Genomic DNA, 21,489 nt, shown 5'->3' with positions numbered 1-21,489 from the left:
CAGACTTCCTGCAGCCTTCGTCCTCGCAGCTGGCCCCTGGCCCTGGGGCTCAGACACTCTCTCTCTTCCCCACGCCCTGGGTCCAGGGCCCTCTCCAGTCCGCCCATCTCCTTGCACTAGGAGCCCTGCAGCCTGTCTGAGCCCTCCGTGCTGGAGGGAAATGAGATGGGAAACTGTGGGGAATAGGCTTAGAAATCCCCCGGGCTTACACCAATGGGTTAACAAGGCATAAAGAATTGCAAAGCCATAGGGTGCTCTCACCTAAGTTTGGGTAAATGAGACAAGACCCCCAGAATAGAGAGGGAGGGGCAAAGGCCCCAGAATAGAGAGGGGGGCAAAGGTCCCCAATACAAAGGTATATGAGGTAAGCAAGATGAGGCGTTCAGGGCAGAAGCGCCCCCCAACTTAGTACTATAGCAGGAAGCTGCTTACACAGGAAGGAAGGACCAAATTAGGTAAGCAGGTAAATAGAGCATAGACGGCTGTGCTTCGGGCAAAGCTGCCCAGAGCAAAGATGATGAACAAAAAAAAATGTGCCTTGTTAACCCTGAGGTTAAGTGTCCTACCTGTCTCATCCCTGAGGCTAAGATAAACCGAGGTGGTGCCTCGTGTCGTGTCCGCTGTAAACATCCTTCCACCTAACTGCCCAGTGCCAAGATTTTGTTTTGTTATTAACCCAACCCCCTAACCCTGAATATCTTCAAGACCCCCTTTCCCTCACGTCCATGAGTTAATGTTCACAGATTCATTGTTTCTCTGTGCACGCCCATGGCCATGTTTGTAAGCCTTCTGATCCTAATAAAAATGGGGCAAGGACCCTTACTCGAGGCTCTGGTCTCCTCCCGGACGTTAGCCATCTCTCGCATTTTAATCCTGTGTCCCGCTCTCTTGCTGGACAAGAGAGAACTTTAGACCCACAGTCTGCGACAGGAAATCAGGGCTGCACCGCACGGGCTTTGGACAAAAAGCTCCCACTCACCCTATGGTGGCCTCAACCCTCAACCTTCAGCTTCGACACCCACACATATCAGAGCACCAACGGTTTAGACCAGGTCCGCCCTGCATGACTCCCCCCACACCCTAGCATCCAGGGAGGCACGAGCAACAGAAATTTTGTCTCGTGTCCGAAGCTCCCCAGATCCTGCTAGCTTTGCCCTGTAGTCTCCGTGCTGCAAGCTGAGGGCGCGGCCCTGTGAAGTCACTGTCTGTGACGGTGGAGCCACAATGAGGCTGGCCCTGGCAATCGGGCCTCTCGCGTGACCAAGCTCCTGCCGAGCAGGTGTGTCCCCAGGAGACCCAGAATGCGGAAGGCACAACCCCAGGACCCTTCCGCAAGTACAGAGACACAGCAGTGGGTCCTTCTGGGACAGCTGGGCCGGGATGCCCTGTGGCAGGCCCCAGCTTCGAGAACACTGGGCAGCAGCGGAGGCAGCCTCCTGCGGTGGGGGACACACGCACACAGTTCGCCTCCCGGGGACGTTGTTCAGCTAGTTTTCTGTTCCTTAGAGACTCTTCCCAACATCTGCTTCCTCGTCCTTACGCTGCTCAACACTGGGTGACCATAATTAAGCTAACGAAAGCGGGGGGCCGTGTGGTCTGTAACTGAACCTTCACCAACACATTCTTCTTGGCAGAGAACTTCTGGACCCCTCAAACGTCCGGGAGAACGTCCGGTCATCTCCTGGGACCCAGTCTGGGAGGCTCGCCCAGACTCGTTTTGGATTTACCATAGGGAGCAACCTCACAAGCGTGCAAGTCTGTGACGCAAAGAGAAGTTCTGTTGACCCTTTGGTTCCCACGGGCCGTGGCGACCAACTGAGCCACCCAGGCGCCCCTGGGTGTTTTTGTTAAAAGGAAGATCCTGGTTCAGCAGGTGTATGTGATACATGATATATATATGTGTGTATATATATATGTGTGTGTGTGTGTGTGTGTGTGTGTGTGTGTGTATATTTCAATATATACAGAGTATTATGAATATATATATTATGGACTAAATTCTATCCCCCCCCAAATTCAAATGTGGAAGCTCTAACCCCCCAAACTGTATTTGGAGACAGGACCTTTAAAGAGGTAACTGAGGTCATAAGGGTGGATCCCTAGTCCGACAGGACTGATGTCCTTTTAAGAAGAGTGAGAGGGGGGCACCTGGGTGGCTCAGTCGGTTGAGCGTCTGACTGTAGCTCAGGTCATGATCTCAAGGTTCATGAGTTCGAGCCCCACATCGGGTCTGCTATCAGCACAGAGCCCACTTTGGATCCTCTGCCCCACCCCCTTTCTCTGCCTCTCCCCTGCTCATGCACACGCGTGCACACACACTCTCTCAAAAAAATAAACATAAAAAAAAAAAAAAAAGGAGAGAGACCAGGGATGTGTACACACAGAGAAAAGCCTGTATGAGGACACAAGGAGAAGACAGCTGGGGAGAAGGGTCTCCCCAGAAACCAATCTTGCCAGCATCTTGCACTCCCAGCCTCCAGAACCGTAAGAAAATAAATTTCTGTTGTTTACGCCACCCAGTCTATGGTATTTTGTTAAAGCAGCCTGAGCAGACTAATACCACACACACACCCCTCACCCTAGCTCGGTCTCCTAAGAGGGCAGATTCGCCTGACGCCTCAACAGCACTGAGCACATCTTATCCCAGGTCTTTGTTTCTAAACACCAGGCTCTATTTATTAAAAGGACTCGAGGCTCTTTAGGCGAATGGCTGGTTCCTAGAGAAGCCAGGGAGCCCTATGTAGTAGTCAGGGCACGACTGAGCCAGAGAATCGCAAAGACACACGGCTGGTGGTGCCAATCCAAGAGAGCCAACGTTCCGATGAGTGCGGGGAAGCCGCTGATGTACCCCCACCCTGCGGAGGAGAAGACTGAAGGACCAGGAGGTTGAATGAATCACCTACAATCACACAGCTTATAGGTGTCAAAGCTGGAGCCACCAAGCCAACCCAGCGTCTCGGCTTACACCAAGCTGGGGTGGGGGGACAGGGGTGCCTACGGAGAGTAGAAAGGGCGCTGAGCCCCGGGAACAGGGAAGGGCTCCAGCTGGTGCTGGTCCCTGGACAGGAAGGACGCTGCCTCCCCAAGAACAAAGGAAAGGGGTTTATGTCCTTGCCATGGTGATGCGGGAAACAAAGGCTAATGAAAAATTAAGTTCCCTTCCTGCCTACAGCCCACTGACAAGACCTTGAAAGGCAGTGACCTCCCTCTAGGAGCTCAGCTGCCTCCAGGGTGACACTTCTCTGGGGGCAAAGGAGAACCTTGGCTTAACTTTGTCCCAACCTCAAGGATACTGTGAGTCTACCTCCTTTACCTAAACTGCCCCAAGACATATGCTGGGAGTCCCACGCCAAGCTTCTGGCCGCAGTATAAACATCTGAAGGGTCTCAGGACTGAGGTTGTATTAAACGGTTTCCCTAGCAACAGCTAGCCCCTCAAGGTCCTGGAAACTGTAAACCTTGCTTCCGAAATATCTTAGAGACTTCCTTTATCCCTGTGCCCCTCCCAACCTGAGGGTATATAATGAGTTCCCCTTCAGGACCCCAGTGAGGCTCCTCCTGCCCACGGGTCCTGTCCCCGTGCTATAATAAAATCACCTTTTTTGCACCAGAGATGTCTTCAAGAATTCTTTCTTGGCGGCTGGCTCCGGACCCCTCGACCCCCACCATCACCCCAAAACTTCATCCACAGTAAATCCCCCCCATTCCCATAACCAACGCCCAAATTCTCAGCTCACAGCTCGTCTTCTTTTGTCTACACTCCCACCCTTCCACGCAAGCCCCCAACCTTTTGAAGCAAATTCCAGACAATATTAGCTCATCTGTGGGTATTTTTCCGGAGCTCTAGAAGATGAGAATTAAACACGCACACTCTTCATTTTCCTCTTAAAAGTTTCCTTCTGGGAGCGCCTGGGTGGCTCAGTCGGTGAAGCCACCGACCTCGGCTCAGGTCATGGTCTCATGGTCTGTGGGTTCGAGCCCCACGTCGGGCTCTGTGCTGACAGCTCGGAGCCTGGAGCCTGCTTCGGATTCTGTGTCTCCTCCTCTCTCTGCCCCTCACCCACTCACGCTCTGCCTCTCTCTCTCTCTCGAAAATAAACTTGAAAAAAAATTTAAAAAAGTTTCCTTCCGAACATCCTGTTTCCCTTAGCTTAGAAGGACTCGATACCTGTTTTTCTTCTTCCAGGGTAAGGTTTTTGATGGCCAGGTGAGGACTGGAGGCGCAGGGACAGAAGGAAAGCCTGGAAGCCTGGCTGAGGTTCACGGTGCCAAACCAGCCACCGTGGATTCTGGCGCTGCATTTTTGTGACTTTTTGCTGCTCCATGACCGGGACCTGCTTCTGCGATTCTGAGAGCTTGGAGAACACACCCCGCCCCTTCATTTTCTGCCGCGTCTACCTTCTTTGATCACAGAATCTATTTAACCGCCTTAAGAAAAAACGTTCCCTCTGAAGTGGTGAAGGGCGGGACTTCCAGGGGCCTGGAGGGCTAAGGCCCGGGTGGCGGGGAGGGACGCTCCCCCCCCCCCCCCACACTCAGCTTCGGGAAAGGGCAGGAAGTGAGCCGACCCCGGGCCGTTCTGGCCCCTCAGTGACCCCTCAGTGACGGCCAAAGCCTGTGTCCCCGGGCAAAACGAAGAGGACGCACGTAAACGAAGTTGGGTCCTTAACGTCCTTCCAAGTCTGCATCTCTGAAATGCATAGTCAGAAAAACGAAGAAAGGAAGGCGCTTAGGGAGTGCAAAACCCCAACACCACGGTCCAGCTCCCCGTGAGGGGGTGCACGTCCGCCCTCCCGGGATTCAGCCTGTACCCACCCCACCCTCGGGAAAGCGGAACCGTCTGGGGGGGTCTCGGGCAGCTCGGCACCCCGCGGCGCGTCCGGTCTGCGGAGGGCACCGCCCAGCGGCCGCCCCGGGACAGGGCGGGGCCGGAGGCGGAGCGGGCAGAAGGGGCGGAGCGCTCCCCGACTGGGCGGCCCCGGGGCGGGGTCCCGGCGAGACCCGCACTAGGTGGACGGCGGGGTCCGCGGTGGTGAGGGGCGAACGCCGGCGGGGTCGGGAGCGGAGATCCGGACGGAGGAGCGGACCCCGGACGAGGGTGGGCCCGAGGCGGACCTGGGGAGGGGGCGGGGCAGGGGAGAGGAGCACGGGCGGGGCGGGGCAGGGCGAGGGAGGGGGCGGAGATCCGGGCGGAGGAGCGGACCCCGACAGGGCGGGCCCCGGCGGGGCGGCCCAGGGCGTGGGCGTGGGCGTGGGTGCCCAGGGAAGGCGGAAGGACTCGGCGCCTGGGGAGGCCCAGCGCTGAGCCGTTCCCCCTCCCTCGCGCCGCGGCCGCCTCCGCCGAGCCCCCAAGCCCGGAGCCGGAGCCCCCAGCCCCGCCGGCGCCATGGAGAAGCTGCTGCTGTTGTTCTGCAACTGGAGCACGCTGGGCGTGTGCGCCGCGCTCAAGCTGCCGCAGATCTCCGCGGTGCTGGCGGCGCGCAGCGCGCGGGGCATCAGCCTCCCGAGTTTACTTCTGGAGCTGGCGGGGTAAGGCCGGGGCGGCGGGGGCGGCTGCCCTCCCCGCTCGCCTCTGCGGCCTGGGCGGCCCGGGAGCTCAGGAGCGCGCCGTGGGTCTAAGTAGGGCCGGGGAGCGGGGCCGAAAGCGCCCGGCCGCTGGGGGGCACTTCCCGGGACCGCTCGCCTCCCCTGTTTATTTGCCGCTCCCCGCACGGACTGCGCGTGCCCAGCTTACAGATGGGGGAAACCGACCCCTGGCCAGGCCCTCACCCCGCCCGTTAGCCGCAGCGCAACCGCGCGTTTTGGAACTAGGCCATTTGCACCTGAGGCCCTCTGATACACGTCCGCCCTGAGTTCCCCCTCCCCCCGCCGATACCTCTTAGCTCGGGTCTCGGTTTCCTCGCGTGTAAAGCGAGGCGTTGATCCTCCGCCTTTAGAAAGTTAACACCTGGGTTGGGAGGATTCCGAGAATGGGGGGCTCTTTGGAGGAAGGGGAGAAAGACGAAATCGGGCCAGAGCCAGCCAGAGAGGAGCCAGTGCCGCTGGGAGAGCGCTTATCCATCAGAAATTCGGAGTGGATGCCTTGACTCAGTATTTAAAGATGTAAGCGCGAAAAGCAGAGTTCTAAAACTCGGTTGGGAGGCCTCGAATTGGTGGGAGAGCGGGGCACGTGAAGCCCGGGAGTCTGCCCGCGAGTCCCTGGCAAGGCCGCTCCTCCCCACTTGGCTCCTCGCCGCCCCCCTCCCCCCGCCCCCAACCGGGTTATCACACGGCGACCGCGCGGGCGGGTCCTCGGCGGAAGCACGACCCGGGGGGGCCTGGGCTGGAAAGTAGCCTGGGACGAGGGAGGGAGAAGAAGACCTCGGGGTGGGGGAGGTGGGGGGTCCTGCGCCCGGCGCGCCCAGCGGGGGAGATGCTTTATCAAGAGAGTCGGCCGACTGGCGGATGTGTGACCCGGCTCTGATTTGCAAACGACCCCACAACACTGGGACCCCCCCCTCCCCCAGGCTGGATAGCGAGGATTGGAGAGTTCTCCACCGCCTCGAAGTGGCCGCCGCGTCAGTTCGGGTGGGGATGGGAGAGGGGGAGGAGCGGTGGGGGAGTGTCCGGGAGGGTGTGGACGGCCTGGGGGAGGGCCACGGTTTTTAACGGGTCCCTGAGCCTGGGAAGGTGGGGCTGGCCCATTGCGGGGTGAGTGGAAGTCCGACTGATGCCCAAGGAGGCGAGTCGGGAGCCTGCCCACACTCTACATACAACCCGGCAGGCGCAGCCAGCAGGTGTCGGCTGTCACTCTATCCAACCGTGCACCTCGGCAACACCTGCCCTCCTGGCAATGGACGTGGGCTCGCGTGGGCGGGGGAGCCGGAGTCGGCGCGGGAGGCGGCCTCGGGCGTGTCCCGCGGGGATCGCCGTGCAGGCGGAGGGCCGGCCGGCCTGCCGCTCACGCTTCGTGGAGGGCCAGGCACGCAGGCTGCTGTGTGCGCGTGGCTGTGTCTAGGCCCGGCCGGATTCCACCCTCTCCCCGAAGCTGGAAGTGATCAGGTGCTCCCTCCGCTGGATTCCGAGGTTTTATCTACACCTCGCTTTATCTTACTAGTGGGTCTGTGTGTTGGCGCTATTTTACTCGCTCCTCAGGGCGCCCTAGGGAGTAAGCATTGTTTTCATCCCCAGAGAATAGTAGCCTGAGGCGGAGGAAGTGACCCACCGTGCCCAAGTTCACCGGCAGCAGCTGGGCCCTAGGTTTCACCCGGGCCTGGCCCTTTCCATCCTGAAGCCTGGCGCACCCCCGCTCTCCACACTCACTGGGTTTTTCCGCTTCCTAGACTCGTCAGCAATATCGTGGGTGGGGGGAGCGGGTTGGCAACACCCTGCCCCCTTCTCTTTTCCTTCCCCAGCCTTCGCTGGTGAGGGCCCTGGAGAAGCTGGGGGGCACCGCAGGCCTGCCTGTGCCTGGTGCCCGCCTTGCCCGCCTGCCCACCAGCGCCCACTACCGGGCCAGGAGCAGGGTAGCAGCCAGAATTCCGGCAGACAGAACCCGGAGGGCATCGCCATCAGGGGGACCCTTTGGCGTCCTGGGAAGCAAAAGCCAGAATAAATTTCTTGGGGGACGTCTACCTGCCTTGGGTCCTGATCTGTTAACGCTGAAAGCCCATTTTTGAGAGAACCGGGTCAATGGGAGCATAAGCTGTATCTTAGACCAGAAAATGGCTTTGAATGCGCATCGGTGTGAAGTTCAAGAAAATGCCTGGATTTTAGAAATGCCTCCCGACGTGTGCAGGGCGACAGCCACACGCCCGCGTCAGCAAAGAAAAGGAGCTGACCAAACCTCCACTGGAGGCCCCACGTTTAGTGAGGGGGAGGCCTGCAGGGCAGACGAAGCTGGCTCAGCCGGCTGGGGGAGGGGGAGGCTGGCTGCGGGTCGCACCGTGTCTGGCGCAGAAGGCGGCACAGACGGGACCCCAGGCAGCCGGGGGGTGGGGGGGGGGTGCGCCCTGCCAGCAGGCTGCTCATTTTCTCCGTTGCTGGAACAGGTGTCCCAGACAGGTTCCGGGGAGGGGAAGCGGGGAGGAAGTTGGCAGGAAGTGCATAGCAGGCACCTCTCTGCCCAGGCTGTGCCAGCCTGACGTTCCGCCTCCCCCCGCCCCCGCCCGCGCCCGGGTTCCCCGGCTGATGGGAGCGCGCCTGCCTCAGCAGCTCCAACAACCCCTCCTTCCAGGCATCCCTCCTGCTCTGCCCCCTTGTGCCCTCCTGGGTTCCAGACACAGTTCTCTTCTCTGCACCTGCTCTGGAACCTTCCGTGGATGGGTTTTCAGACTCCCGATTCAGCCCTCCGCCCAGACAAGACAGCCCCGGGGGGGGGGGGGGGTGACCCTGCTTCCGCTCCCCAGGCCCAGCAGGCCGACTTCTGGTGTCTGGCTAAAGATTCCTTTGGAAGAGGCTCCAGCGGCTCTCGAGCCGCTGCCTCTGTGAGCACATGTGTCGTTTTTCGTTCAGACCTCTAGCCTGTGTGTGGAGGAAGGAAACTCCAGTCACTTTGCAGAGCGGACCAGGAATACCAACAGGTGTGTGGGGCCGCGGGTCAGACACCGTTCGGCCTGACTTTATTGTAAGGAGGGTTCTAATGTATTACTTTTTGATGAAAAGAAGGACATTAAAAATCAAAGAAGGACACCTAACTGCCCCCAGGCCACAGGAGTGACAGATGGTTGTCCTTGGACGTTTGGATCCCCGAGAGAGAGCAAGAGAGAGAGAGAGAGCGCGCGCGTGCACACTGCAGCCTGGCCACCCGGCCCCCCTGGAGGGCCACGGTGGGGCGGGGGTTGGTGGCAGGCACCACTGCTGGTGGCCGGGGAAACTCATGGGCTCGGCTTTGTCTTTTCCCTGAATTCTCATATGACCTTGGTTTCTTGGGCCTCAGTCTCCCCAAGTGGTCTGTAAAATGTGGAGGGCACAGTGGATGGCCGTGACCTCAGCTCTGACACCGTAGGGCTCGTGCCTGTCCTGAAGGTCTGTGGCTGCACTCTGGGGGTAGGGGGGTGCGCTCAGTGAAGAGCGAGCAGGTGGCAAAGACCCCCCAACGCCTGCTCGGTTGTACCGCCCGCTCATTCGGCTGGGTCGTTGTCTAGGCTTCCCGAAGTGCCCGGGCCCCGCTGGCTGCAGCCTTGCTCTGCAGGGGTGGGTGAGCTGAAGCTGCCCCCTCCCCTGGCCCCCTGGGCTCCCCCTCAGATGTGGACAGAAAGGTGCCGGAGGCCTGGTCTGGAGACCCCTGTGCTCGGGCCACCGCTGGCCTCCCCCCATCCTGTGACCCTCGCCCCCAGCTCAGCCAAGGTCGGAAACAGGATCAAGGGCACAGGCTCCCCAGCCCACTGGGTGCTTTGTGAACCCCCCTCCCCCAGCTGAGGAAATGAGAGGGGGTTACGTCTGGATGAGTGATGGAGGCTGTGGTTCACCTGGGGGATGAAACAGACTCTGAGGGGACAGCAGGGGGACTTAGGTGCTTAGGGAGCTGACTGGCTGGGCCGAGAGCTGGAGAGGCAGGAAGCTCAGGCCTTTTGTCCCGACAAGGGTCGGGTCCTGGGGTTTTTACTTGCCACTCCCCCCCCCCCCCCAAATTCCAGCCTCTCAGAACTAGAATTTTCTTTTTTCTTTTCTCTTCTCTTTTTTCCTTTCTTTCTTTCTTCTTTTTCTTTCTTCTTTTTTTCTTTTCTTCTCTTTTCTATTTTTCTTCTCTTTTCTTTTTTCTTCTTTCTTTTCTTCTCTTTTTTCTTTCTTTTCTTTTTCTTTCTCTCTTTTCTTCTTTTCTTTTTTTTCTTTGCTTCTCTTTTCTTTTTTCTTCTCTTCTTTTTTCTTCTTTCTTTTCTTTGCTTCTCTTTTTTCTTTTCTCTTTTTCTTCTCTTTTTCTTTTCTTTCTTTTTCTCTTTGCTTCTCCTTTTTCTTTTCTTCCTTCCTTCCTTCCTTCCTCATTTATTTTGAGAGAGACAACAACATTGCGAGTGGTGGAGGGGCAGAGAGAGAAGGGGAGAGAGGGAATCCCAAGCAGGCTCCCCGCCACCAGCGCAGAGCCTGTCGTGGGGCCTGAACTCATGAAACCGTGAGATCACGACCTGAGCCGAAACCAAGAGTCAGACGCCCAACTGACTGAGCCACCCAGGCGGCCCTCAGAACTGGAATTCTCTTAAGGAACTGACAACTGTTCGTGCCTCTCGCCCACTGCTCCTCCTCGACGGGGAGCATTCTGGATGGCCACAGGGATCATCCAGATGACTGCTCCCCCGCTCAGGGCGGGCCAGCCTGGGGCCAGAAGCGCCGTCTCTTCTCGTCCTGGCCTGCCGCTCGGACCTCAGTGAAACTCACTTGTGCCACCGTCTCCAGGGACTTGGCAGTGACCACGTGCACCACGCCCAGCTCCCAGGCAGTCCCGGATGCTCGAAAAGCTGCGGACAGTATTAAGTTACCGTCCCACGCTCTGTGTGCGAAATCTCCCCCCACCCCCTGACGTTTCCAGGTGCCAACCAGCAGGTCCAGGGTTTTGCACACGAACCCGGGCTCCTGGGCGCTGGCCGGGCCTCCCCGCCGCCCTGTGCTGGGCCGGCCCCAGCTCAGACGCTCCCCCTCTCTCCCCAGTTTCCTGGTGTTTCTCCGGTACCAGTGTTACTATGAGTACCCGCTGCTGACCTACCTGGAGTATCCCATTCTCATCGCACAAGGTAACTGGCCCCTCGGACCCCCTCCGTGTCGGGCAACAGCCCTTGGGCCCCCCCTCCCGCCTCCCTCACAGCCTTTCTCTTTCAGACGTCCTCCTCCTGCTGTGTGCCTTCCATTTCAACGGGAACGTGAAAGGAGCAGCCCCGTACATGGCCGTGTATCCTTTTCATTGTCCAGGGATCCAACGGGACTGGGGAGTCAGGTGCTTTTGCCAGATCTGCGTTCTTGTGGTCAAACTGAAAAAGATCCCCAATGCGCGTGAGTGAATAGGTACCCTGCCCGGGGCCTCCCCCCACCCCGAGCCCCGGGCACCAGGCCCGTCCCAGCTTCATTCTTCAGGGGAGGCGGAGACATTTCTTCTTCCCTGAGAAAATGTCCCCAAAGTATGTGAAGTCATAATAACGGGAATGTCTGTCGTGAACCCAGAGGCCACTAAGGCGCCCTCTCTGCCCGACAGTGTGGGCGTGCGGGTTCTGGACAGCTGGTTCAAAGCGAAAATCGTGGCCAAGACATTAGAAGGGTCCTGGTGGTGGCGGGTGGGCGGGGCATCTGGTCGTGACACAGACCTGTGCTCGCTCACGGTGCCTCTTCTGTGAACAGGGGCCGGGCTCTTGTTTCGGTTCTGTAAACCTTCAGAGGTTCTCTTGGGAATTCGCGGTCCTTAAAAAGCCAGGAAAGCCTTTCCAGTGGCAGCCAGTTAATGCGGCCGTGTCTGCGAAGTGACCCGGGCGGGTTACTTGTACACCCGCAGGGGGGAGGAGAGAGGGAGGGCACCCTTCCTGTCTGCGCTGGGCTGGGCGCCTTGGGACGTGGAGGCTGGGGGACACCTGCTGCGCCCACCCCCTGGGTGTTCGTGGGCACAGGCCGGGAGCTCCCTAAGCTGCAGTCGTCCTGTCCCGTCCCGCCTGTGAGATGACACAGTCATGCCTGCCTTGTGGCAAGGATCACAGTACCAGGAGCACAGGACAAGCTGAGCAAGCGGCAGCCTCACGGCGGCTGTCCGACTAGGCGGCTGTGTAGGGAGGGGACTGAGTCCTGACGCCCTGCTGTCTGTACCCACCCTTCCCACTCAGCTTCTCTCTGCGCAGCTCTGCCCAGCCGGTAAAAGGGTCTTGAAAACAGTACTTTGAAGATGAAAAGCGTCGTGTCGTTTACTGTTTAAATAAAATACGACAATTTACCTTTGTACGGGTGGTGAGGCTGTGGACTGCAAAAGCTGGGCAGCTCCCTGGATGAGCGGGATACTTACAACCTCCTTCTGTGAGTGGTGATGAGCCAGAAGTAGGGCTACCATAGTAACTGATTTTTTTTTTTTAAGCATAAGTATGTCCCAAATATTGCATGGGTCATACTATACTAAGAGACTATTTTTGTTGGTCTGAAAATTCAAATTTAACTGGGTGCCCTCTGTTTAAGAAACTGAGTTAGAGTGTTCTAAAAACAAGATTTCATCTGCCTAGGTTCCAGCTGCCGTTCTGGCGTTGACCAGGTTGCCAGGAATTCGTTCTAGTCACACCGGGCATCGTCTCTTTCGATCCCTCCATTTAAGTAACGTCGTTCATTATAATCGTAGCGCGTTGGGTCCCTGTGATGTGCACTGAGGCACTGAGGGGGGGTAGATGGGGCAAAGGAATGTTAAGACCGTTTTGCGGATAAGCAAACCAAGGTCAAAAGAAGGAATGGGACTTGCCCAAGGTCACAGCAGAGGCTGGTGGTCATCCCCTCACCCGCCCGGCTTCTGGAGCCGGACTTTCTGTGCTTTTTGCCGCCTCACTGGGCGTGATGAAAATCCGCTTTCGTTCCTCCTGTCCCCACCTGGGTTTGCACTGGGGTTAGCAGGAAAGGGGGAAAGAGAGTTTCACGTGACCCCAGTTTTGCAGAACGTGCCTGCCCTATAAAGTTGAGCTGCTCCTTTAAATGCTTCACTTTTGACATCACCCTGGAGAGGTCTGCATGGCGGGGAAGGAAGTGGGCGGGCAGAATCGTTTGGAAGCACACAGGCAGGGCGCTTGGCAGTTTTCTTCTGTGATCTGCTGTTACGTTGAGCCTTTTTCGTCTTCTCCGAATCGGACCGGTCCTCGCAGAGCCTTTCCCGGGTTGGCTTATGTGCGTCACCTCCGTGCTCTTGGCGTGTCCCCACGGGCGCGGGGCGGGGGGCGGCCGAGCCGCTGCTGTCTCCCTTAGCGCTCGGTAGATCTGTGGCCTCGTGGTTCGTCCTTCCCCTGCAGAAGTGGATCATAGATCTGGCCATGGTAAGTGCGTCGCCCCTGGAGACGAGAGACCACCGTTCCTGCAAAGAACTTGATGGGCCGAGTGTTTAACCTAATTGAAGGATAAGGGGGTGAAAGCACAGTCCTAGCCCGATGTTAACAAGGCGTTAGTCTCACTCAGGCGTTTGGTCACATTTTCTTACTTCCTTTTTGGGGGGGGCCGTAGAGCACCTGGCTGGGGAGGTAATTAACAGCAACAGAAGGAGCAATGGTGGTAGAATGAGCCTCAAATAAAGAGCTTCTTATCAGGTTAATGATTACACATTGGCTACATACTCATTTTTTTTTTTTAATTTTTTAATGTTTTTTTTTTTTTAATTTATTTTTGAGAGAGAGAGAGAGAGAGAGAGAGAGAGACAAAGCATGAGTGGGGGAGGGGCAGAGACAGAGAGAGGGAGACAGAATCGGAAGCAGGCTCCAGGCTCTGAGCTGTCCGCAGAGTCCGACGCGGGGCTCGAACTCACGAACTGCGAGATCGCGACCTGAGCCGAAGTCAGAGGCTTAATCGGCTGAGCCACCCACAGGCCCCATACTCATGATTTTTTTTTTTTTTACCTTTGCCCCTCTCCCCCCCCCGGAACATTTTTGTCCTTGGAAAACGGTTAGCCCTGTGCGTTTATCCTACCTTCGGTAAGACCCCAAAGTCCCATAGTGTGAGAATAGGGCTCCGAGCGTGGGTCAGGGAGCATTTGAGCCCAGATCCTCTCTCCAAAGTGACTGGATTCTGCTTCTCCACCCAAAGGGAGAAGGTGGTCACACCCAGGCTCATGAACTTCACCACCCCCTCCCCAGCGTCTTGGCTTTGACCCTTGCTTGGAAGGGTGTTACATTCCAACCTTGTGACCTACGGGGAGCAAATGGGCAGGGTTTTAGCATAAATATGTCCCAAATATTGCACGGGACGTACCTATGCTAGAAATTACTTGTTGTTGATCTGAAATTCAAGTTTCCCCGGGCGTCGTGTATTTTTATTTGCGAAATCTTTCCGGGCCTTGGTTATGAAGACTCCTTCTTCTTGATGCCGAAGATGGCATTTCCTCCTGAAGACGGATCCGGTGGAAGGTCCAGCAGACGCGGTTAGCGTATCTGCTCGGCAGTGGCCTTCCCCCTGACACGCGTGGACAGGGCCCTACCCAAGTCCTCGTGCCCAGGCTTTCCGAGGCCCGGTCCTCCGTGCTCGCGGTCCCGACCCGACTCCCCACCGGCCGGGGCTGCAGACGCCATCTTCCCACCTGGCGTCAGTCGTCCGAGCCGTGTGCTCCTGGCGTGACCTGTCTTCGGATCTGAGCGCAGGCCCTTGCTCTCTGCCTGGAGTGCTCACTCGCCCGGACTTCTCCACAGTCCTCCTATGTCCCAGCCGCTCCTTCCCTCCTCCGCCTTTACCAGGACATGTTGCTGTAACCCAATAAGAACGGGTCAAGGGCCAGCCCCGCGACAGGTGCGGGGGACCGAGCAGAGCCAGACCCGATGCCCCACCCCCCACCCAGTCATGTTGCTTTCCTCCTGAGGGTCGGAAGTTAAACGGGCTGCTCCGGTCAAGGACACCAGCCACTTGCATTCGAGCTGGAGCCAATGGCGCTTGCTGGTCCTCACCTTGGCCTCTCTGTAGCATTTGCTGCCCCAGCTCAGGATTCCCCCTTGGATCCTTTGGTTCTCTTGACTTCCGGGGCGCCTTGCCCCTGGTGTCCCCTCCACCTACAGCACCGGGCCGGGCCCCGCTCGCCGGGGAGGGCGCTGTGGCGCCGCAGGCCAACTCGTGGTGGTCTCTTACCTCGCGGGGCAGTAGAGGACCTGAGCGCAGCCCCTCAAGGACTGGTTGGAATAGCTAGAAATTCAGAGCCCGTGTGCCTCGCCTGCTGCTTGGACTTGATGAGTCTGTGTGTTCAAAGCAGCATGGTTTTCCCCAGGCTCTAAAACACCCTATCTCTCTATCATCTGTCTATCCGTCATCTATCCACCCATCTGTCCATCTATCCATCCATCATCTATCTTATCTATCTACTTATCTATCCATACACCTCTCTTATCTATCTTATCTCTCCGTCTATCCATGCACCCACCCATCTACCTTATGTATCCATCCATCTTATCTCTCTATCCATTCATCCATCTATCTTCTCTATCCATCTTATCTCTCTCTCTCTCTCTCTCTCTCTCTCTCTCTCTCTCTCTCTCGTCTGCTTCTGTTGGCAGGTGGTCAGATGGATGAGCCTTTGTGGCCATGCAGTGATCCTTACTCCCACCTCCGCACCAGCTGCACGCCCACCAGTTACCCACTGAACAGTGGGATTGGTGCATTTATGTAAACCAGCATCTCGCTGCTGCCTGCTTTTTCACCGAACCCGGGCTTTGTCCTTGCACAAACCGGTTGTCTCTTGTGCTGACAGTTTGGCTTCAGAAGCGCGCTCAGTACATGGCGCTCTTGTTTCTTCAACTGAGGGACTCCTAACTTTCTCATGTTTTGCCTGCAAACAGAATCTAAGTACTTTCATCAGCGTGGCCAGCAAGTTTGCTCAGCTCCAGTACCTGTGGAAGACCAGGGACTCAGGCACCGTGAGCGCCCTCACCTGGAGCCTCGCTGCATACACCTGTGCAAGTAAGAGCCAGACGCCGTCCCCCCCCCCCCCCCCCCCCCCGTCACGGTCCCACAAGCGTTAATCCTTTGCACACAGAACCTCCAAGTGGATCCGTATTTATGATTCTGATGGCACGCAGGCTACTTTCCAGTCTCTGCAAGATCCCTATTCCACTTGCTAAAAACAAATGTGAAACACCCCTTTCTCCAAAAATCTGGCTGAACATCAACAGTCCTCTTTTGCTCTTTGAAAAGCATCAATAGGTTGATTATATTGAATCCACTAACTTGTTTTTAAAATATGACCCTTTCTGATGTAACAGAGGAGAGATGAAAAGCATACATTGGCTTTTGAGAATGAATAGACTTTTCCTGGAGCCATGTTGTTTGGTCTCAAGTTCAGAATTTCCACTGTTCATCTGGATTCTTGCAGGAACCTAAAATACATACATATATATACACACACACACACACATATATACACACACACACGTCACATACACATATATATACATATATATGTATATATATACACACACGCTAATTTAGGTAGAAAACTTTAAAAATTCAGGGCTATGACGTTACTTACATTTATTAGTTTTAGGTATTTGAACTATGCTTCATGTTTCTTCTGTGTATTAATGGACCGATTTCTCCATCAGGGGTTTCTGGAAGAGGTCTTTACGTCCCAAGTTATGTAAAATTAAGGCTTCTTGGGTTTTATTTTTTGCTTGAGATGTTGAAGTGTTATGATATATATATATATATAGTTATGAAATATATATACATGTATACATGTGTATGTATATAGGTGTATATATATATGTATATATATGTTTCTAGAATTGCTGATTTGATATATTACTTATTAGCTCCCTAATTTTTACCTTCAGGTAATCTTAAGTGTTGTTTCTTAAATTTTCTTGTAGGAGATCTTTGGAACTTGTAACTTTAAAGACCATGTATTACATTTCCATCTGTTCTGCATGGTACTCTGTGCTTGAACAAGTCCTTAAATACATATTGGATACATAACAAACCGAGGATTATAACTTTATGGGGAAAAAGTGAACTGGCTTTAAACCTAATTTCCTAAATGTGTGATGTGTGAGGCAGAAGGAGAGTTTTGTGTGGGTGGGTTCGGGTCAGGAAGGAAGGGCAGGCGTGGAGTTACAGGTAGTGTCCTCGAAATCCCACGTCACATCTCCCACACGTGTCTCCTGTGGCCACGAAGGAAAGTGCTATACCAGACAAACGAATTGAACGGAACAGTTCTAGTTAGACCTTTAGGGAAATCATTGCCCTTTGCTGGGCCTCAGTTTCCTTTACCTAGAAAATCTCTACAAAAGAAGGGGGTCAAGTTCAGTCATTTAAAAACCTTGCTTTTCGGGGTGCCTGGGTGGCGCAGTCGGTTAAGCGTCTGACTTCAGCCAGGTCACGATCTCGCGGTCCGTGAGCTCGAGCCCCGCGTCAGGCTCTGGGCTGATGGCTCGGAGCCTGGAGCCTGTTTCCGATTCTGTCTCTCCCTCTCTCTCTGCCCCTCCCCCGTTCACGCTCTGTCTCTCTCTGTCCCAAAAATAAATAAACGTTGAAAAAAAAAATTTTAAAAACCTTGCGTTTCATTAGTGGAAGCCTTTCTTTATTATTATTAGTTTTTAATTTATTTATTTTGAGAGAGACGGCGTGAGTGGGGGAGGGGAGGGGCAGAGAGAGAGGGAGAGAGAGAATCCCAGGCAGGCTCCGTGCTGGCAGCACAGAGCCCGATGTGGGGCTCCAATTCATGAAGCCGTGAGATCATGACGAGCTGAAGTCGAGAGTTGGACACTTAACCGACTGAGCCACCCAGACATCTCTGTTGTTAGTAGAAGCCCGTCTTTAAAGTAAACCTTACCAGAAGTCCCATACGTATGAGATTTTCCAAACGTGCTCTTTGGGGTGGGGGAGCTGTGGCTGGGCACACACCGTGGGTTCTCGGCTTCTCCCCGGTCCCTTGGGCAACACTGCTTCTGCTCTTGGGAGAGCCTCAAAACCACTGGGCTAGGACGCGTGGCTGGCTTTGAGAGGTTTTATAAAATACAGTACCAATTTGGTGTTCCGTGCTACCAAGATCTTTCAGGAACAGTTAGCATCTATTCCTGTATTTGAAATGGGAAGATGTTAGCTGAATACCGACGTAGCTGAGAAGCAAGTTGACATTGCTGAATATCTTCTCTTACAGCAAGAATAATAACAACGATAATGACCACCGGCGATCTTACGAGTAAGCGAAATCTTTTTTCTTCCCATTTTTTTGGACTGCGTGCCCTTGGTGGCTCCTCCCAAGTTGTCTTAGGGTTTCACGGGTCAGCTTGCTCCACGTACAGTTAGAGGCCACGGTGTATTCCCGGGCGTCAGCCCCCGCTTACAGGGCTGAGCACCTACTTCGTGTTCGCGCCGGGGATACGGCCTGCAGCACGAGGTCGTAGACTGCCGCCTTCGTGACGCTTCCACGCCAGCGGTGGGTGGAGACGGACGGTGCGGTCAGCACACAATTAGCTACTCGAGAATACTGGGAAATGTGTTCTGGAAAAGCAGGCCGGGAGGAGCACCTGATGGGGGAATGTGACCTGGCTGGAGGGGCCTGGGGAGGTGAATTTGAAGAGAGAGATGGCGGGACGGGGGAAGAGACGATGACAAGCCCGTGAGCGGGGGACACGTGGCTTAGCCGTGGAGAGTGAACAGGAGGGCTGGGGGGGAGTGAGGACGGACTCTACTGAGGTGACAATCATTTGACACCCCCCCCCCACATCCTTGTTTTTTTTTTTTTTTTAAGGGGGACACTGTGATGGAGGAGAAAATACGTGGGTTGATGTAAAAAGAACTTAGTAATTCCCTAGGCTGTTTTCCACTCCCCAGCCAAGCATATACATTTTTGGAAAAGAATGGAAACAAATGGTGTCACCCGTTCTATGAAGACTAGAGACATGTCCCTGGTACACATACCACTTAATTGTTCCTTGAGAAATATGGTTACAGCAGAGTGAGGCACCCCTGTCCCTTTGCAGAGACTGTATTTTGGGCTGCAACACCTTCTGTCAGCAGTGAGCAAAACACTAAAAGTACTGTGGTCAAACCATAAACTTGGGTCAAGTGGGGAAAGAGGTCTGAGTCTTTTCCGCAGGACTTGAAGAATCCTGTGTGTGGGAAGAAGAATCCAGCCGTAAGGAAACAACAAAACGAACCTACGTATTACCATTTTGGAAGATTGGGAATGTTCTAGCTATGGTTTGCTTTGTAATTAAAGTGACAGCTGTCCCTGAAAGCGATCTGTGTATCTGGGGACAATCTTTTAAGAACAGCTTAGCTGGTATCTTACAAATGTTTCACAACCACAAAGGTACATTAACTCTCCTCAGGGGAGTGTTCGTCGAGTCACTTAGGGTAAAGTGCTCTCCCCCCAGAACTATTTGGAAGCATGTTGTTGAAAAGTTCCCACGAGGCGGTGTTGTGAATCTTACGTGGTAGACGGGGGTAGGGGTGGGCAGTTATTTAGGCTTTTAGGCTTCTACTTAGAGCGGTAGGGCAGGAGTGATTTTGCATTAGAACGTGAAAACAGTACTCTTTAACATACTTTTTCTTTTTGATCGATTTCAGTTCTTACACGTTTCGTGATCATGCTTGCTTTAAACGTGTGGGTAACCACCACGGTCCTTCGCTACAGGAAGACGGCGGTAAAGGCTGAATAACAGATGTGCTGCCCCTCCACACGAAGTGGATTCCTAATAACTGAACCAAAGCTCACTGCTGAATCAAGGTCTCTTATAAGTTTACTCAATTGCTTCAGAAACGCTAAATTGAAGCCAGATGTATTTTGGACAGGAGCCACTTGAACACTTGTTGAGAAATGTTGATTTCCTTCCCACTCCTCCCCTTCGTGAGGCGGAGGCAGGTCTCGGACACCTGCAAGTCGAGCAGTCAAGACAATGCTCTTCAGCTTTCAGAATCTTCTAAGAAATAAATCTTCTCTAGAGCACAAATGATTATGAACGGAGTGGGATTTTACTCAGTCAGAAGTGAAATTGTAGTAAATTACCAGGGTCACTTTCTGGGGCGGCTTTTTTTTTTTTTTTTTTTTTTTCAACATTTATTTATTTTTGGGACAGAGAGAGACAGAGCATGAACGGGGGAGGGGCAGAGAGAGAGGGAGACACAGAATTGGAAACAGGCTCCAGGCTCTGAGCCATCAGCCCAGAGCCCGACGCGGGGCTCGAACTCCCGGACCGCGAGATGGTGACCTGGCTGAAGTCGGACGCTTAACCGACTGCGCCACCCAGGCGCCCCGGGGGGCGGCTTTTTTAATCTAGATGTAACAGGATGGCCTTGCTGTATCACAATACACGATAATGCCTCCTTAGGCTATAGTAAGGGTATCGAGGCAAGCAAAATCGTAATTGGCTCGAGTTTATATACCCAAGTAGTGCTGTAACTTCATATAGTGCCTTTAATTCCTAAGGAAAGGTCGATTGGCTGCAGTCTCTACAGCAGTAGGATGAGGCAGTCCCGATGAACTTTCTGATTCAAGCACAATGCTGCCATCTTTAAGAGTCACACCTTTGAAAAACAAAAATGTCCACTGAAAATAGATGCAGTAAAAGGTATTGCTGGGGTGCTGTCAACTTCTTACGGATTTTATTCTTGTTATATTCTAAACGTGATGTTAGGATTATTGGACACTGCATTTTACCGTAAAAGTTTATAAACGCTAGAATTTAAAAGCTCTTTCCCTTTATAATTGAATGGCATTGTTATATGTAATAAGTAAATGGTGTTTATTAGAAAATGTTTTAGTGTCCTATGTAAGTTAAATAAATCATTCTGTAGCTTTTAAAATCCTAGTTGTCATTTTTTTATTTATGTAAGCTCTACACTCAACGTGGAGCCTGAACTCACAACCCCGAGATCGAGTCACATGCTTCTATTATTAACTGAGCCAGCCAGGCGTTCCTCACAGTTGTCAATTTAAAAAAAGTCCAAGTGAACCTTTTCTCATAGGCAATTATAATCTAACCATTAGGAATAAATACAAATTAGGTGATTTGAGTCCATTTTATTTAAATATACTTATTAGAAATTTATCATTGCTTAAAGCTTCTCCTTTAAGAAAATACTATCTTAGGGGCACCTGGGTGGTCCCGTCAGTTGAGCGTCTGACTCTTGATTTTGGCTCAGGTCCCCATCTCATGGTTCGTGAGCTCAAGCGCCGCGTCGGGTTGCATGCTGACAGGATCCTGCCTGGGATTCTCTCTGCCTTCCCACCCCCCCCCCACTCCACACTCTCTCTCTATGCCTGTCTCTCTTAAGTAAACTTAAAAAATAAAAAGAATACACACTCTTAGGTGAAGAGTTCCCCATTTTTCCCCCCTTTGGCAGAAAAGGGAACAAACATTTGAACTATTCCAGATATCCTACACACATTATCATATTTAATCCTACAACAATCCTGTAAGGAAAAGTCTCCATTTTACAAAAGATGTAAACACTGAAGCTGAGTGAATAACCTGTCCCGGATCCGGCAGCCAGTAAGTATCCTAGATAAGAACCCACTGGTTACAGGGGCACCTGGGTGGCTCAGGCGGTTGAGCATCCGACTTCAGCTAATGATTTCGAGGTTCATGGGTTCAAGCTCTGTGTCAGGCTCTGTGCTGACAGCTCAGAGCCTGGAGCCTCTTTCGGATTCTGTGTCTCCCTCTCTCCTTCTGCCCCTCGCCCCACTCATTCTCTCTGTCAAAAACAAAACAACAAAAAAACCTGATTACCAAAGAAATAACTTTCTTGAAAACTACCTCTCGGGGCGCCTGGGTGGCGCAGTCGGTTAAGCGTCCGACTTCAGCCAGGTCACGATCTCGCGGTCCGTGAGTTTGAGCCCCGCGTCGGGCTCTGGGCTGATGGCTCAGAGCCTGGA

The 21,489-nt window shown here is 54.1% G+C and overlaps 1 protein-coding gene across 3 annotated transcripts; it reads left to right on the top strand.

Moving 5' to 3' along the window:
* The first annotated feature begins 5,192 nt into the window (after window positions 1-5,192).
* On the top strand, window positions 5,193-19,564 carry SLC66A3 (solute carrier family 66 member 3). 3 transcript variants are annotated; one of them, XM_043604523.1, is made up of 7 exons: window positions 5,201-5,528; window positions 10,623-10,705; window positions 10,791-10,860; window positions 12,898-12,955; window positions 15,449-15,569; window positions 17,767-17,808; window positions 19,182-19,564. In XM_043604523.1, exons 1-7 carry the CDS (start codon window positions 5,386-5,388, stop codon window positions 19,271-19,273), a joined length of 609 nt encoding a protein of 202 aa, XP_043460458.1. In that variant the 5' UTR covers window positions 5,201-5,385; the 3' UTR covers window positions 19,274-19,564. The 3 variants fall into 3 exon arrangements, with proteins under 3 accessions (XP_043460459.1, XP_043460458.1, XP_043460460.1); XM_043604525.1 differs by lacking the exon at window positions 5,201-5,528 and adding an exon at window positions 10,066-10,503; XM_043604524.1 differs by lacking the exons at window positions 10,791-10,860; window positions 12,898-12,955 and adding an exon at window positions 10,881-10,961 and having other exon boundaries at window positions 5,193-5,528.
* Window positions 19,565-21,489: the final 1,925 nt, after the last annotated feature.

The sequence above is a fragment of the Prionailurus bengalensis genome, chromosome A3 (genome assembly GCF_016509475.1).
Source record: "Prionailurus bengalensis isolate Pbe53 chromosome A3, Fcat_Pben_1.1_paternal_pri, whole genome shotgun sequence".
NCBI classification, from domain to species: domain Eukaryota; kingdom Metazoa; phylum Chordata; class Mammalia; order Carnivora; family Felidae; genus Prionailurus; species Prionailurus bengalensis.
This window is presented reverse-complemented; position numbering and strand designations above follow the sequence as displayed.

What these genes read in the sequence shown, in the direction of transcription:
- SLC66A3 (XM_043604523.1), top strand. Translation starts at nt 5,386, where the DNA reads ATGGAGAAGCTGCTGCTGTTGTTCTGCAACTGGAGCACGCTGGGCGTG. An exon ending in TTACTTCTGGAGCTGGCGGG is followed by an intron (nt 5,529 to 10,622) that starts GTAAGGCCGGGG and finishes CTCTCTCCCCAG; the next exon opens with TTTCCTGGTGTTTCTCCGGT. An exon ending in CGCTGCATACACCTGTGCAA is followed by an intron (nt 15,570 to 17,766) that starts GTAAGAGCCAGA and finishes CTTCTCTTACAG; the next exon opens with CAAGAATAATAACAACGATA.